The 17,964-nt window shown below is 46.1% G+C and overlaps 1 protein-coding gene across 2 annotated transcripts in view; it reads right to left on the bottom strand.

Moving 5' to 3' along the window:
• The window catches only part of LOC146205951 (uncharacterized), an 84,850-nt gene extending 67,644 nt beyond the window's left edge, over positions 1-17,206 (bottom strand). The window contains exon 1 of one of the 2 annotated variants that reach the window (XM_084586973.1): positions 17,092-17,206. In XM_084586973.1, the coding sequence (XP_084443099.1) occupies positions 17,092-17,145 (54 nt within the window). In that variant the 5' untranslated portion in view covers positions 17,146-17,206. Of the gene's footprint in view, positions 1-13,522; positions 13,668-17,091 lie in introns of those variants that run through there. The other variant, XM_084586972.1, reaches the window with a different exon arrangement.
• Between the last annotated feature and the right edge of the window lie 758 nt (positions 17,207-17,964).

The raw sequence follows: 17,964 nt of genomic DNA, 5'->3' as shown, positions 1-17,964 counted from the left end.
GTGGCGTCCGTGTGCTTTGCGAATACGCTGAAGAGAAACGTGCCCCCGCTGACTAGGTGGCGCCTGATACGATGTCGACGAGGCGCGGCGACCCCTCCCTCTGCTGTCAGAACCTCGCGCAACTCCTGCTTAGACCTTGCCTTTCAGAACGGGGCGTTGGTCGGGCACCTGAAAACATCTGCCGCTTCTCAAATCTCAGAACTCCTTTGCGACAATCAAGAACTGGGAAAGGAATGTCAGCTGAAGGGTGATTATGTGTGAGGAAACTAAAGAGTAGGATTTAAATGCGCACATATGCGTTTCTCCCTCAAATTTTTCATCTTAGCATATGACAAAACCGTAATATCTGCAGGGCTACACTGAATTTCATATTGCCGAGTATGTAACCATCACGACCGTCAACTTCTTTCCTTATTATTGTAGATATAGACTCCTCCTGGTTAAATGTACTATTCTTATGTCCTGTTCTTCTAATGATCAAGGAAAGGGTTCTAAAACTGTGTGCTTCAAACATTTATGGTATGACGGTTTCAACGTTTTTGTTTCGTTTTTTACAGTGTCATGATTAGGTTTACGACAGTGGGAAAAGGAGGGGAGGAGATGTCATACGCAGTGAAAATTAATGCAATCGTTTCGTTAGAAAGTTCAAAAACGGCCCCAATTCTGTTTACAAATGGGAAAAGTTAATAATAAACAGGGTTGGCATTGTATCTTGTGCACAGGGAACATATTAGTGTTGTATTCACGCGAAGAGTGCAAGGCAAATACCCATTGATATTTTTATCAAATAGCTGCTTCAAAATCCTTAGGCTGGATAAATAGCTTTCTAGATTTTCCCATAAAATGATAACTTACTTAGTAGTTAGCAGTAACTCTTTCAGTCATTTTGTTGGTAGTACAATGACAGCACGGTCACTTCTACCGCAAATTCCTAGGTATGAGGATGGGTAGAAAGTGCGAACAGCTAGGGATCTGGTTACAGCCTGAATAATCAGCCTATGGTCTGCCTAGGATCTGGTTGCAGCCTGGTGAATCGTGTCACTGCACACATTGTCGGCGGTCAGATAGTTTCAGTCCTAAAGATTCCAACTAAGAAAAAAAAAAGCGGCTGGAAGCGGCAGCCTCTGAAGAGAAAATATTAATTACGGCTTTAGCGACTCATTATGTAGTTTGTTATCCCTATATCTTCGACCCGTTAAATCTCTCATTGACTCACTAAATTTTTAATTTCGCCCATATTTATCATCTTCATTCCTGCGGTATGTGCAAAAACCCATAAAGATTTGCTCTGACTCTGAACGCAGAAAAGAAAAAAGAAATTTCTCGCGCGCGTCGTTTTTCTTTTCATCGAGTACGATTTCTCCTATTTACTGACAATATGCCTGAGCCAAATATTCAAAGAATGAAAGATATGGCAAGCCATCTGACATGCAACAGCGCCGTCTGTGTCTAACCTCTCTTCTTGTGTACATGTGTTTCGTATTTGCTGGTACTCCCGTTTTGTTACTTTTCAAGCAAATATAGCCTCAGACCTTCCTCATTTACAGCCATCTGATGACGACAAATTGGAGATGTCGAACTGGCCGACGAGGATAGAGCTTCCTCTAACGACCGCCACAAGATTCACTGGTGCCAAGGAGCAACTAAAATTGCTTTCTTTATGCAACAGGACTTTCTGAGGCGCGCCAAGAACAAAGCTGCCCTGACGAAGGCCTCCGCGTTCCAGAGAAGATGACGAAAGTCGCTGTGTGTAGTTCGACCACTCTATCTACGGCGTTGAAGATAAGGCGAAACTTTGCGCGCAGTAGCCTCACAAAATAACAGCTTTGTTTCGACTTGAGTGTCGCCACGGCGTAACCATTGCCCCTTGAACCTGTGGCGTCTGGGCCTGTGACGAAGTCGGTGCCTCTCACGATCCAGCTGTCACTAAGGCGATGTTGTTTGCGCGGCGTCGTTCTGAGCTCGTATGTTGCTGAGTCAAACAACGGGAATGTCTGGGAAGCAAGCAGGGCAATTTTGCGATGCTCAGGAGGATGAAAATGCGATGAGCATTGCCGATAAATCCAACAAGCGCCATTATTTTTACTCCACATGCGAGGATAAAGAATGACCCTTGGGGTTGGTATCGCCTAAAAGAATGAATTCACGGGAGTCTATCTGTAGCGAAAATTTGCTGAGTTTAGGAGAAACAAAAGTCCATTGTCGGCAGTTTCTATTGCTCTTCCATTGGCATGCAGTTCAAAGCGAGTAACTAGTTTCGCTGTCTCAACAGTCATGCAGTACAGCGCGTTAATCTGATGTGTGTTACGTTTTCTGAAGCCGCCATATACACCTGAATACGTTCGAATAATGTATTCCCCATGCTTGCTATGTCCCCATGCTTGCTTCGGAAAGAAGGCGTACTATAGTGATTATTCACGAGATAGACACGCGTGTTTGTCACGCGCACTCCACAAAATCTCGGCGTCCAATGTAGCGCAGCATCCCATCCGGCATGGTAGCAAAAAAAAAAAAGTGCTTTTAGAGGTTTTTTTTTTGTTTTTTTTTTTTTGTTTTTTTTTTCTAAGCACTGCTGTCAAGCGAAGGTTCAGCGTCCTTTTGTAGTGATTCATTTAGCGTATACGGTCTAAATGAGGGCGAAGGAGAACCTCACGAAGGAGAACATCGCCTTCCAGTGGTTGGATGAACGGCACCGTGTACTTGACAGCCTTAAACAGAGCTTACAGGCCTCCCCTGTACTCGGGCACTTTGACCAGGATGCTGAGACTAAGTTCGCATGAACGCTGGCAACACGGCCTCCGAGTCGTGCTCCTTTAGAAACAGAACGGCACCAAGCGTGTAATCGCGTACGCTAGTCGGACAATATTCAAGGCAGAGGCTAGCTACACAACCAATGAAAAAGAATGTGTCGTAGTAGTTTGGGCGATTACTAAGTTCATGCCCTACTTACACGAACGCCCATTTCAGGTGGTTACCGACCACCACTCTCAGCACTCTGAGAGACACGTAAGGGCTACTTGCACGGTGCAAGAATTCGGTTGCAAGAATTCGACGCTATAGTTTATACGCCCGGTCGCAGTCACCGCGATGCCGACTGCCTCTCGGAGAGTCTCTATTGAATCAGCATCCGACGGCCAATACGATGAGTATGAAGACGTTTCTTTAGGACAACAGTGGCTGACGTAGCGATGTCGACATGGCAGTGCGGCAGCGACACGACACTGAACTCTGTGAAGTAATCGTCCATCTGGAAGATCAAGAAGGCACCATACCACGCGTCTTCCTGCGTGTTCTACCCGCTTTACGCCTTCGCAACAACGTTTTATACAAAAGGAACTTCGCAGCGGTTGCGAGGTCTTGGCTACTGGTTGTTCCGACTGACCTACGCAGTGAAATTATAGAGGCCTGTCACGATGGCCCAAAGTCCGGACATTTGGGGTACAACCGTATACTCGCATGAATTCGCTCTGAGCTCTAGTAAACTCAACTGGCTAAGACCGTCCGTCACTATACCAGGACCTGCCGTGAATGTCAAAGAGGTAAGACTCCGCCCGTACAACCTGCAGGTCATCTTCATCCCATCCCGCCGCCTATGACTCCGTTCCAGCCAGTTGGCATGGACCTCCTTGGACCTTTTCCTATACGTCCAACTCGAGACAGCACTGGCTGTTGCCACAGATCACCTGACGCGGTATGTACAATCGCGAGCTTTGCCTTCTGCTATAGTGGCTGACGTAGCAATGTTTTTCGTCGATGCAGCGATGTTTCGCATCGCCCTCCGCCACAGTGCTCCCGAGGTCTTGGTCACTGATTGCGGTGCCACGTTCATGTCCTAACACATGGCAGAGATTACACGTTTAAGTTACGCGCACCACCGCAGAACTACTGCATACCACCCCAAAACGAACGGGCTCACTGAGCGCCTTAATAAGACTATGGCCGACATGATCTCTATGTATGTGGACTTCGAGCACCATACATGGGACGACATTCTTCTCTATGTAACTTTCGCTTACAATACCTCAACTCAAGAAACAACTGGGTTTTCGCCGTTCATCCTGGTGCATGGCCGAGAGGTGAATACTATGCTATGCTTCCCCATGAGCCAGAGGCCTACTCTTACAACGATGTTCAACTCGTGACCCAGCGCACGCAAGAGCCCGACAGCTGGCAAGATTACGCATCCAAGAGCGTCAGCGCGTCGATGCACGCAGGTACAACCTCCGGCATCGTGACTTTCATTTCGACCCTGGTGATAGAGTGCGGATGTGAACTTTCGTTCGCCGTCGCGGTCTCAGCGAGAAGCTCCTAAAACGTTACTTTGGCCCATACGAGGTCATTCGCTGTATAGGCGACGTTCTTCCAATTGTACCAAGCACATCTCGTCGGCCCCTTCATTCCAAAGTTGTGCACTTGTTTCGCCTCAAACCTTACTCTGAACGATAAGACCACGTATTCTGACTCTGCGCTCTGCTTACGCATTAACGTTTCAGTTATACCGGAATGCTCATCGGGACAATGCGCCTTTCAGAGGGGAAAGTACATTGTCACCCGTGGTAACAATATTTGCTGCTGCCTCCATGGGGCGGGTTGGCGACATAGAGGGAGAAGAGGAAGATCACGCGGAGTGCGCGTGGAATCAAGGAATCGGCCGCCACCGCTTTGCCTGGCTCAAGCTCTTGTTTCTGCCTCTTGCGCCTGAACGCCCCGGCCTTGTCCTTTGACCCTGTCCTTCAGGACTGCCGCCTCAGGTCACCGAAAGAACCTGTGACAATATTCTCCACTTGTTGCGGAAGCCTGCACCGCGCTAGCCTCGTACACAGACCACATGGTCATATGGTTCGATGCCCGCCGCGGCAGCCGCATTTCGGCAGAACTGAAATTAAGAAATGTTCGTGTAATTAGAGAATGGGCATTCTAAACGAAGCCAAATAATTTATGGTAATCCGGATTCCTTCCATTATGGTGGGCCTCATAGCCGCTCCCTTGGCTCTTAAGCGTTGAACTCCAATAATTAACCGGTGGAGGCGAAAAGCAAGGCGCCCGTGTGCTGTGCGATGTCAGTGCACGTTAAAGAACCCCAGATGGTCTAAATTTTCAGAGTCCTCCACTACGGCGTCTCTCATAGCCTGAGTTGCTTTGGGACGTTAAACCCCGCAAACCAAACCAATAATAAATAAATCGTAGCGCAGATTTCCTCTTACACCCATCTAATGACTCTTCGTTATGAGTAGATGGAACCCCTATTCTTAGAAGCTTCTCTTAAAATCACATAGATTTCTAAACCAGTTATGAGTACAGCACTTGTATCCAAAACAATTTCGTTACTGTAGTGGATGTACAGGCATGCAAAAAAAAAGTTTAAAGGTCACGGTAAACGTTAGCAAAAATTACATGTCTGCCCTATCAGACACGGTCCACAGGTGCTGCCGAGATATACGCAGTGGATCTTGCTTAAAATTAAATTAGCCGAATGCTTTAACTTTGCCTAACAGTAGATGCAATAGTGCATTTAACAGCGTCTTTTCATTCTGCGATTTTTTTTTTAATATTTCGCTTTTAAATTATTTAAATTTTAATTTTTTTATTACGGTAAGATCAGCAGACATCCCGAACACACGTTAGTAAGCGACACCAAAGTCATTCAATGGTGACCGAAAAGCTCTCAGTGGGTGCCCTTCTAGCACGCTCGGTGCAAACGACATGCCCCTACTCTACATAACTGCGTTTAGTAAATAGCATGTATGAGAAAAAAAAAAAAAAAGACCTTTCGCGGTATATGCGTTACGTGCCTCCCTTTCAAGCAGAGGACCTGGTTTCGAATCACAATGGAGACAAGTTTGTCTTATTTAATGGGGTATTTTCTTCCGACACATTTCTAAGTTACGTTTCTCAGTTCTGTGTTACGGTGAAGGCTTTTAGACGGAGTGATCTCTCTGCACACTTCCGCACTCGCGTTTAGCAACACATCCGGGAGCAAAAAAATCTCTTTTCCGAGAGCACGCCCAGCGCGTCAGAGTATAGCACGTGCACGCTCTCAGTACGCATGTTGTCAAGTAGGGATATCTAGGCCTTGGTCGATATGAACGTTTCTAAAGGCGACGTTCCGAACGACATGAATTCGATAGTACCTCGAACATCAGATCCTTGAGATAAGGAGATTTCCCAGTGCATACCAATTAAGCCGCTTCCACGCGCAGTAACTGAAAGGCTCCTAGCAGAACAGCAAGAAAAAGGTGGTTTTTATCGCGAAGCGTCGCAACACCGAATGTCTTGTCCCGAGAGCATCATATCATAGGGTTCTATAGGAACATTTGCTGGGCCGTCTATAGATTCGCTTCTGGGAGTTCGCAATACTCGTTCTTTCAGACCGTTATCAATATATACAGGTAATCTGTCATGCAAGCGGTGCCTGTATGCACCGGAGTACACAAACTTATCTTCTCCGCTTCGTTATCTTGTGCTGTTATCGTATTTGCACAGAATGTGGGCAATAATTCGGCTGATAGAGGAATAAAGCAGTCGAATGTCCTCGTAGCCGTTTTGATTGGCAGCCTGTGAATTCGAACAAGTACGGTTAACTGGGTGCAATCAGTCGGGGACTAGGTGTAACATTATGCGGGGAATTTTTTTGTCTTTCTTTTGTTTCTAAAGAGCCCGCAGATCGCGAAACAATGATGGCATTCCAAGTAGCAATGAAACATCAAATTGTAATACTCAGTAGTACTTTCTAGCGGGTTAGTTGGCTATGCGACTCCGACGACCTCTGGCGCTGCATGATTATACACAAACACAACACACACACACAAGAGAATTAAACCAAGACGTTCACATCGATCATGCGCTCGCTACCAACTGCCTGTTATTTGTGGTACGAAGAAGAAGAATGCATCACAAAACACGTAGGGTTACAGTAATAAGAAGAAAAAGTAAACAAAAGATTCAGAAAAAAGGCGAAGAAATTCAGAAGGAAAAAATTAAATGAAAATAAAACGAAAATAATGACAAATTGCGTCTAACTTCTTGTCACATTGTCCAAACGGAGAAGTATCACCTCCTTGCTGTTGAGCGTCACCGACAGAACACTCACGCATTCCCCTTCTTCCCCCGAAATCATCTTGAATGCTTCGATAATCTGTCTTTTAAAGCTGTCTTTAGCGCCTGCCAGCACCTTGGTTTCGGTGAACCTTGGTACACAATGGGTACCCCTCAAGTCCTGTTGATCGTCTTCCGTTTTACAACGAGAGCAATAGGTCGCCAGGTTTCCTGGAGCCGACAATGCGGCACACGAATTTCTATGTTCCCTTAGCCTTTCATTGAAGCATCGGCCTGTTTGCCCCACATAGGCCTTCCCACATGTCAGGGGGATCTTGTACACAACACCTGTGCGGCATTTGACAAAGCGTTCCCTGTGCAGTATACTCCGCATCCTTCCTTAGTCTCGCTCGTTCCATTCACCTTCCTGCACATAATTTTTAACTTGTTCAGTGCAGACATCACGACCCTAATTTCAAATCGGCTGGCTATCTTCTTAAGACAGTGTGATATGCCATGTACGTAGGGTAGGACAACAACCTGTCTTCTCTTTTCACTCTCTTTACGGGGTTGCATATTCTTCAAACAGCTTTCAGCAGCAGATATCAGCATGTTCCTCTGATATCCGCTTCGTGTCAACCTCTCAGTCTCTATGTATGTTGACACTGTCGCCCATCAAGTGCGGGCAGGATTTGAACAGCGCCTGCCGTAAACACGAGACAACCAGCCCCCGCTTGATCAACTTAGTATGACCGCAGTCGTATGGAAGAAAACCTTTTGCCCCTCGTGCCCTATCAAACCAACACGTGTGGTCTTTGTGAAGCGCAAGTCTGATATCCAAGTACTGGATCTGTTCATTTTCTAGTAGCTCAAAGGTGAACTCAAGCCCCGGATGTGCTTTACGGAATAGTGCCACAATGCTCTCAACCTTCCTTTTCGTGTAAATTCTTCATACCGCAGGCAAACCAAAAATCATCGACATATCGAAATGCCTTAGCAACTCCAGCTTCATTCATGCGATTAAAAAGTGTCCTATCACCCTTAGCAAGGAATAGGTCACTCAATATAGGAGCAATTGAAGATCCTATGCAAATTCCATCTTTTTGCTCCAAAACACTTCCCTCGTCACGAGGGGCAAAAGGCCCTCTTTCATACGACTCTGGTCATACTAAGTTGATCAAGCGGGGGCTGGCTGTCTCGTGTTTACGGCAGGCGCTGATCAAATCCTGCCCGCACTTGATGGGCGACAGTGTCAACATGCAGATTGAGAGGCTTAAACGAAGCGGATATCCGAGGAGCATACTGATATATGCGGCTGAAGGCTGTTTGAAGAATATACGACCCCGAACAAGAGACCGTAAAGAGAGTGAAAAGAGAAGACAGGTTATTGTCCTGCCCTATACGTATGTACATGGCATATCATACAGTCTTTAGAAGATAGCCAGCCGATTTGAAATTAGGGTAGTGCTGTCTGCACCGAACAAGTTAAAAAGTATGTGCAAGAAGGTGAATGAAACGAGCGAGACTAAGGAAGGATGCGGAGTACAACGCACAGGGAACGCTTTGTCAAATGCCGCACAGGTGTCGAGTACAAGATCCCCCTGACATGTGGGAAGGCCTATGTGGGGCAAACAGGCCGATGCCTCAAGAAAGGCTAAGGGAACATAGAAATTCGTGTGCTGCATTGTCGGCTCCAGGAAACTTGGCGACCCATTGCTCCCGTTGTAAAACGGAAGACGATCAACAGGACTCAAAGGGTACCCATTGTGTACCAAGGTTCACCGAAACCAAGGTGCTGGCAGGCACAAAAGACAGTTTTAAAAGACAGATTATCGAAGCATTCAAGATGATTTCGGGGGAAGAAGGGGAATGCGTGAGTGTTCCGTCGGTGGCGCTCAACAGCAAGGAGGTGATACTGCTTCGTTCGGACAATATGACAAGAAGTTAGACGCAATTTGCCATTATTTTCGTTTTATTTTCATTTAATTTTTTCCTTCTGAATTTCTTCGCCCTTTTTTTTAATCTTTTTTTTACTTCTTCTTGTTATTATTGTAACCCTACGTTTTTTGTGATACATTCTTCTTCTTCGTATCCCAAATAACAGGCAGTTGGTATTGAGCGCATCATCGGTGTGAACGTCTTGGTTTAATTCTCTTGTGTGTGTGTTGTGTTTGTGTATAACCATGCAGCGCCAGAGGTCGTCGGAATCAAATTGTAAGCCATAAAATAGTTCACTTAGGTTGCAGTTCAGCGCTCGAGGAAAACATAACAAAAGGATAAACAATAAGTTCGATATCAATTGTCATTCGACTTGTAACGAAAGCTGATGGGCACAAAAGCCTATTTTCATGCTGCCTCACACCATGTGGTAGTAGCTCCGAAAAAAAAATCATTTTAAATATCTTAAAAACCTATTTGCTAACGACCGGCTAAGTAACTATATAATTAAAACGAAGCCTACAACTGAGGCAGGCAGAATGCTGAGGAATTTCATCTAGCCAGCATACAAGTCCGCGCAGTTCACCTCACACGCATATCGGTTATTTGCGATGCTACAGTTAAAAAAAAATGAAAAAAAAAATATGGTTGAAAGTGTTTACGCGTGCGCGCGTCTGTAGGGAAGGCGAAGAGGAGGTGGTGCACTGCAAGCTCTGCCCAGGTCGGATTCGTTGCACCATGCGGGCTTTTCGCGGCATCTCAAGTTCACTGTGCGTCAGCGCCCCAAATCAGATTATAGCTCTGTTTTATCAGACTGTCTACTCTCAATGGCTAGTAGTTTTGGTTGTGCATAAATCGCACCGTCGCTTGCTGAATTTGCGGCTTCGCCACGCAGAAGCCTCAGAATGCAGAAATGCTGTTTGATGACATTCTGAACAAAACTGCGCGTCGTTTTGTTAACAGCAAGAGTAACTTATTCTTTCGTTTCACCTCTTCGTTGATCCTGTTCTTCAAGGTATCGTCCGGGCGTATCCACACTAAGGTTGCTACTGGGCCTCTGAGGGCCTTTCAGGGCCTTTAAGGGCCTTTAAGGGCCTTTCAGGAAGCGCCAGACAGGCGCTTCGACACGAGGACGCGGTATCAAAGCCCGGTCGCGGCGCACGCATTTCGATGGAGGCAAAGCGCAAAAGACGACGGCGTGCTGCGCGATGTCAGTGCACATTAAAGAACCCTAAGGAGCGACATTTATTCCGAAGTCCTCCCCTATAGCCTCTCTTTCTCTCTTTCTTCTTCCATTCCCTCCTGTTCCCCGTCTCTTACGGCACTGGTGAGGTGTTCACCGAGAAGTGAGCCCGCTACCGTGTCTTTTCTTTCCTCAAAATTAATGACATGACAACGAAAGTTGCACGCGCCACTCGGCTCTGGTCGGTGACCTGAAGCAAGGCAAGAGCGTATCCAGGACTGCTGTCATCCGCAGCAACATCACAAGGCTATGAAACAGACGTTGTCGGGCTGAATGGCGTAATTATCATCCTATAGCTGGCACCAGGTGCACGTGCATAGAGGCACCATTGCAGCAACGAACCAGTGGGCGAGCTCAGAATCCGGACGCGATCGTTGTAGATGAGAGGTGGATGTCCATAATTAATGTCTACTTTAAAACAACCATCGAATGAAAACATCTGCCGATAGTGGATATCAAAAATTCCCTTCCCATAGGGAAATACCCGTAGCAGTCTCTTCTCCCCATTCCATCGTTTCCCCCGCTTGATAAAGCGACGAAAGGAAAGAGAAGCAGGTTAACCAGGCAACGCGTGGTATGTTGTACCTACACGTCGGGAAGCGAATGTGGAGAGAGAAGAAGAGAGTATGAAATCTGAGTTCTTTATGTAAAAGTAGTGCGCCAGTGGTTACTGTTGTTTTGTTTTCCTTGTAGTTATTTATTTATACAAATTACCCCTAAAGGTCCTCATAGTCGAGGGTATGGCATAGGGGGAGGGGGTCAGGCAATAAATATATCAAAACAGCAAACGCTGAAACCACAAAAAATCAATGGAAAGCCGAAAAAATAAAAAGGTCGACACTGAAAAGACCTGACGTGACAATGAAATAAAATCTCTAATTGATTTTAACGCGTTAGTCAAAGGGCGAAGATGAAAATGAAAAACAAAAAACAAACATACGTACGAACAGAGCAGCAGACAATCTCAAAATATTACTGAAAAACAATATAACCAACAGAAACCATATGGAGCAACGAGAACCAGCGTTAAAAAAATGCATTGATATTATAGCAAAACTACCCAAGGAAGTCAGGCAGTAATTATGACAGCAGACATCCGATTGTAAACTTTTTCAGGATTAGTGGCAGTTGCGACACGCGAAGGCCAAGTGTTTCAGTCAGTTATTGTGAGTGGTATTAACGAATGCCCGTAGTTGAATACACTACGTGACCGAAAAAGTGCTTACATTTAAAAGGATGGTAATGTGACTCAAAAATAGAAGATGGTGAACAAAACAATAAATGAGTGGTGATACAGTGATGAAAAAAGGAGCGTCCACTGTAAGTGTAGAGACAGGCGCACAGGAATCGGGAACTTATATTCGTAAATGCCACTTTTGTCGGGTTCCGCGCTCACGCCCGAGGTCTGGTACGTATCGCTGTTAAAACGTACCTGTGTCTTCATATCGATGTCGTATTTCAATTTAAAGTCCAACACAACTTACATCTTGAGTAACCGTCACACACAATTCTTCCGGGGTAGAATGTAATCGCTGTTAAAGACGTACTTTCAAGCTCAAGAATTTCGATTCCTCTGGCTTATTTCGTATAGTCGATTTGTCAAACACAGATTTCGTTTATTGTTCACCGGAGTAATACACGCGTCGCGCACATTGGCCCATAATCAGCGCATGCTATACACTTTCTTTTTTTTTTTTTTTTGTATCCTATATGCTATAGTAAGTTGTATTCTGAACGCTCCATTCAACCGAAACCTCTGGAACAATAAACAATTTGTTCTCATCCCGGGCGTGTTTCTACAGATGATGTCATTAAGCGTCGCGCACCGACATGCGAGGAAGGTTTCTTGAAGGTTCTTGAAGGTTTCTACAGGTGTTTTTATTTCTAAAACACTCTATCCGCCCCTCCCCTTCCTCAACAACTGTTATCTTTTAGGGCGGAAAGTATAAGAACACGCACTGAGACAGACCAGCTCAAAAAGAAACACACAGAGCAACTTTATGTGTAAATTTTCGGTACACTCTGTCTGGAACGTCAATTTTTTTTTCGTACCTTAAAGCTACTAATCATGCCGACTATATTAATCGTCCTCATTAGCGATCTTCTGTTTTGGTGCATTTGCATAAATGACATCCTCAGCTTGTTCATCGAGAAAACTACAAAGCATACGGACGCACTTAAAACTTGTAGTCGCGGACAGCTGTATGTGGAGGACCACGGTGGCTGCTCTTTAAAGCAGGGAACACGCAAAAGGCGGCCACGTCTCATAGATGCCTGCATAGGTTAAATAATCCCAGGAGATCGAAATTAATCCGGAGCCTCCACTACGGCGTCCTGCATAGCCTGGATCACTTCAGAATGTTAAATCCCCAACACACTACGCTTCACTACACTACACTGCACTACACTGCACTAAACTGCACTATTAAGCACATTTCTGCGGTTATGTAGCGGAAACTACGACCGAAAATAACCAGCTTCCACAAGCGAGTCAAATACATACATCGGTAGGCTGGCGGAGCGCGCACTCCTTACTGCATGCGACTGTAAAGAATTTCCCGCGTGTTTTGGTAAGTCGCAAGAAATGCGCCGATGAACCCGAGAATCAAGTCATTATTTTTCAATTATTTCCATGCCTTCATCGTTTCAGCAGGCTCCGACAGGACTGAAAGCAAGTTCGCAGTGCGTTCAAAACGCAGTACGAACGCTTATAATGGATTCAAAGCGCACGCATGAAAGAACAAAAAAAAAAAAAAAAAACAGAAAAATCCACGGCCAAAACGACATGCAAAAATAAAGCAAATAGCACGAGAAACGATGACCCTATTTTTCAACCTTGGGTAGTAAGAAGACGGCATAAACAATGCATTTGACACAAAATACACAGACCGGTATACAAGTGACTCTATTGACATAGTGCTTTGGGCAAGGTTTGCCTATCGACAGCACTGAGGTGAGTGAAGCGCACAAATATTAAGTTCTAACACCGACCGCCCAAGTTTCTAGAGCTTCTGGAAAACAAGCAGGCTTCATGGTCAGTCAGCGGCATCGACACGAAGAATTCGCTTAAGATCAACGAAGAGACGAAGAGGCTGTTTTACGGTGCGCGTTCTAAGTGCATGTAACAAGCGGTCAGTGAGAGCTGAATTTCTGCAGGAGCAGCTACTGATCGCTCCCCACAGGGGCTATTGAGATTGCCAGTAGGGCATTTGACAGCGAGCGGCAAGGCGCGAGCGTGCGTGCCGTGTTGTCAAATGTACAACTGGCAGGGCGTAAAGCGCGACAGAGAACGGGAAGCGTGCTTGCCTCAACGTCGTCCTTGCCGTAGCGGCCGCTGATGGTGGACACGTGCTCGGCGCTGTGGTACATGACATCCACGGGCGCCGACACTGTCCGGAAATGCTTCTTGGCGACGCCCGCCGCCGATGTCACGGGCACTGTCGAGGTCTGCCTCCAAACTGCATGGCGAGCTACGCTCGATAAGCAGCCGCTTGCCTTCCCTCCCCGAGCAACGGGTCATGGAGATGGCCGTCGACGCCTCGATAAGACCGCCGACACGCGCCCTGCACCGGCGCTGCGAGCCTCGCCGCGCGCTTCAATATCATTTGATAGAGTCCCCTTTGTTTCGGCCATCGAAGCGAACGGTGGACACGTCGCGCGGCAACTTCGAGCGCCGCGCAGGAAGGCTACGTATAACTATGGCGTATAGCTGTGGCGTAGGCGGGCGTTAAGTGCGGATGACAAGAAGGTCCGAGACGTTCTTCCAGAAGCTGTTACGAAGTCGTCTCTGTGGGAAAACGATATTTCTTAATTCCTTTGATTTGCGGGCTGCGGTCCGGACAGCAGCCGGGTGGAGCTCTCGCACCCCTTGGTTGACACCACCTTCGTGGCGGCTTTCAACTTTTTTGTGTGTACGTCTGTCTGGGAGTTATTATTTGTTTAAACTTCGTCCGCTTAGAAGGCAGCAATAGACAAGCAGTACTACATGCACACACAACGCCGTATGAGCTGCGAATTTAAGCGCATTGAACCCGACTTTGTCGACACATCCCTACGTTCCAGCTTATCTGCTGTGTGCACCTGTATGCGCTGTAACCGTTTCAGTAACAAAAATAAAAAATATGGTCACAAAATATAACGGACTCACTCCAATTCCATGCAAGCGATGCATCCTGTTTTGTACTCACCGCCTCCTTCAATGGACACTACAACATGGTGTCATAATGTTTTTGTCTTCGAAGACACGTATTTAAAGACGTATACTTGTGGTGTAGAGCAATGCAAATTGTGATGATCGCGTGGTTGTGTTTTTGGCACGTTTGCAGTTCAAATCAATTACTTCGACCGTGCCCTTCTTCAATACGCAGCCGGTATGACAGACACAGCCACAACGCGTAGAGGACAGATAGCCACGCAGTAAAAAGCAGGTAGCGGTTTAATGTATACGCCAGATAGTCTAACAATTCGGCTGCAAGAGCTCAACGCGCGTACACGTTCCCCCTGAAAATGTTCATCGCTACTGCTCGCTGAGTGCGGAGAACCAGTTAGCGCATCAGATATTGCCCTTTCAGGAGAAAGGCTATTAGTACAGCTTTCAAACTATTTTTCTCTGACACCCGTGCCAGTGCGTTCTGCTCTGCCGGCGCAAAAGAATAGCAATAAGTCAGGGGAAAGAAGGGGAATTCCGGTTACTGCCCCATTTCTCAAGTGCTTAGAGTTCGCTGACTCGAGCTCGCCGTAAACAAAGAGAAAGGCTCTTATCGAACCGCTGAGAAAAGAATACTAACGGCACCTGGTTTATATACATGCGTATAACGCATCATTGTTCACAGTGCTTATTGGTTTCAATAGCACACAGGCCTCACCTAAGACTTTTAATTAATTTTTCAGCACCATCTACTAGGTAATTTTTTTTTTACTAGTCTAATCACGCTACCTCTGCTGGAGGGCACACATAAAGCACCGCAGAATTTCGGGTATGCTATTCCGTCCTGCTGTTGTGAAAACAGCTGTTAATATATAGCCTTGACGGGACAGGGGCTCCACCGTTCAGTCATGTCGCAAATGTGTTTTACCAATTTTTAGTCATACACCAAGCTTTCCCCGAAAAAAAAAAAAAGAAGGGGGGGGGGGGGGGGGGTGCTTATATGACGACGTAAACAACTTTTGAAGCTTTATCAATTAACTTTACCACGTTTATATAGTTGGTGTTAATGTTATGGGAACAAGGGATTAGATTGTCACCCTGCCAATAGTTTAAGGAGCTAATATAAGAAAACGAGGCAAAAGATAGGGTAATGTTCATGTGGAGTTTATTTACCGTCGCAGAGTTGCGCACTTTGGCCATCAGGTGCATGGTAGTGATGAGCTCCCTATAAAATTCGCACCCATAGGATACGTCAACTCACGGCCGTCTTTATTATTTTATTTTATTTTTGTATTTCCGCTCTTCCGAACTGTGGTGCATCACGGTATTTTACGCGTAAATAAATCACATCAGCGTTGCCAAGGCCAGCGATAGCGTAAGGTGCATGCGCATCTCGTCCGCTGTGCATCGCCATACTAGCATCATCAGCCTAACTGCGTACCTAGCAGGGTAAATCGCTCTCACATCCCTCCAATTAACTCGGTAGTGTGCCAGCTGCATCCACATAATCCCTGCTAATTTCCTACTCTCACCTGCCCACCGGCCGGCCCACGCTACGCTTGCCTTCCCTTGGAATCACTTCGTTACCATATGAGACCATCCGTTATCATGCCTCCAAATTACATGTCATACCAAGTCTATTTCTTCTTGTTTTGTATGACCCCATCAAATCGTGTTTGTTTCCTGGACCACTCTTTTCTCTTCGTGTTACACCTATCATTTTCCTTTTCATACTTTGCTTCACGGTCTTCAATTTCAGTTGTACCCATTTCGTTGGCCTTAGCGGATTTTTTTGTTTGTTTCTTTGTTGTTGCTTTTTGTATCAAACGTGAGTAATGTCACTCTGCGCACAGTAGTTCTTTCGCACCACTGTGCACTAAAAAAAAAAAAAAAGTAGAAAAGGATCAGCTATAAAAGGAAAGCTCTAATGTCCTATAGGTTTTGATTGCTGTATTGCCGGAACTGAAGGAAAATGGCCAGTTTTATTCTCAAACGGCTATGATGACGGCCAGTTTCAGATGGAGAAAATTAGCTGGTGGTTTAACTTTGGTTAACCCTGGAGGGTAGCGAAAGCTTCATGTACATACATGACTACGCTCGTTGCCAAGCTTGGATTAAACACATTGTGCGTATTTCCAAACGTGAAGCCCGTTCTTCGGTGTCTTCGGCACACCGCCTTTTCAGGGCCTCATTCCGACGCGCTACTGTAGCAGGGTGTTCGTCCTCCTCTATCTCACGCAGTGTTGTAACCTAAGCAGGAGCCCTGGGACTCCTATTTATACACGTACCGCCCCTCTAGCACAGTGGCTGTACCTCTAGCGCCCTCACTTTCACGTCACAATGACGTCACCTCACGTGACCTTGGCCTTGGCAGTGGTGACGGGCCACTTGGTGGCCTGCGTGACTATGCCCCAAAGTCACATGGCGACCACCACGCTTAGCACAGAAGTTTGACGTTTAAATCTCCCTCCAGGTGCAAACCGTGCATCCCCGACGCCTCGAACTGCCTGGCGTAGTGAAATTCAAAAACGACACCTTAACAGGCAGAAGCGGGCAACTGCATGGGGACAGTGAGGGCTCGATTGCACCTATAACTCTTGCGCATAGTACTCTGCAAAACGATGCTCTGCATAACGCCACCACTGGCTTTACACCTCGAAACGGCAACCTCTAAACAAGTTCACGAAAGAATAAGCACCCGCTGCGCAACACGGGTGCAGCTTCCCACCTTGTTCCAGTGCTGTCCGGTGTCGTTTCCAACAGTGACGCAGTTATCGTCCATCTTCGTCCAGCAGGTTCGTTCGTATACGCTCCCTTAAACAATGCGTGCGACTGGTCCGCGGCCACCGCGTAGGGCGCCGTGATATCCCAGAAGCTAAGCGAGCAGATATCGCGTTATCTGCTAGCGATTTGAGGAAATATCATCTTAATTGGCGAATTCGTGAACTTCGCATCGCACCCAACCTGCAAGTACGGGTCGTTTCTCTCCGATAGAGTTGTCCACAGGGGTGATTACGGAAAGCGGTAAACAAAACTTTAAAATAAAACTCGTTGCTGGGCTAGTTGGTGAATTACTCATAAACGGAAAGGTTCACAGCGCTAAGAAATAGACAAATAGTGTGTCTATTTGCGAGTGTCTATTTGTTAGCGCTGTGAATCTTTCCTTTTATGAGAAAACTTTAAAAAATAACGAATGCTGCAAAAGAAAAGAAAACTGTTGTTTCGCACTGCTGTCCGAAGAAGAAAGAAATCCACGATCCGATATACAGCGCCAGCAGCGAAAATGGACTCAGGCTAGTCGGAGTGTACGGGATATTGCAGCTCGAGAATTAGGGTTGGAATATCTCCTCACTCTCTTCGACGAGAATATCAAGAGGTAATTTTTTAAAGATTTATTTTATTCATATACATAGATACGTAGGTTGTCAAATACCGCCGGAACCTCAGTGCCCATCACGAAGTTGTGGGCGGCGTTCTTTTATATATATTTTTTTTTACCCAATGCAGCAGTGCGGCCCTGAAGCTGAGAACAGGTATATTAGTCATTGACAATATGTATACGGATAACTTTGAAACAGTATAATTACAGAAGAAATGTAGT

Source organism: Amblyomma maculatum, chromosome 1 (genome assembly GCF_055883805.1).
Source record: "Amblyomma maculatum isolate TAMU_Amacu chromosome 1, ASM5588380v1, whole genome shotgun sequence".
In the NCBI taxonomy this organism is placed as follows: domain Eukaryota; kingdom Metazoa; phylum Arthropoda; class Arachnida; order Ixodida; family Ixodidae; genus Amblyomma; species Amblyomma maculatum.
Note: the sequence above shows the minus strand (reverse complement) of the source record. Positions and strands in the feature narration are given on the sequence as shown.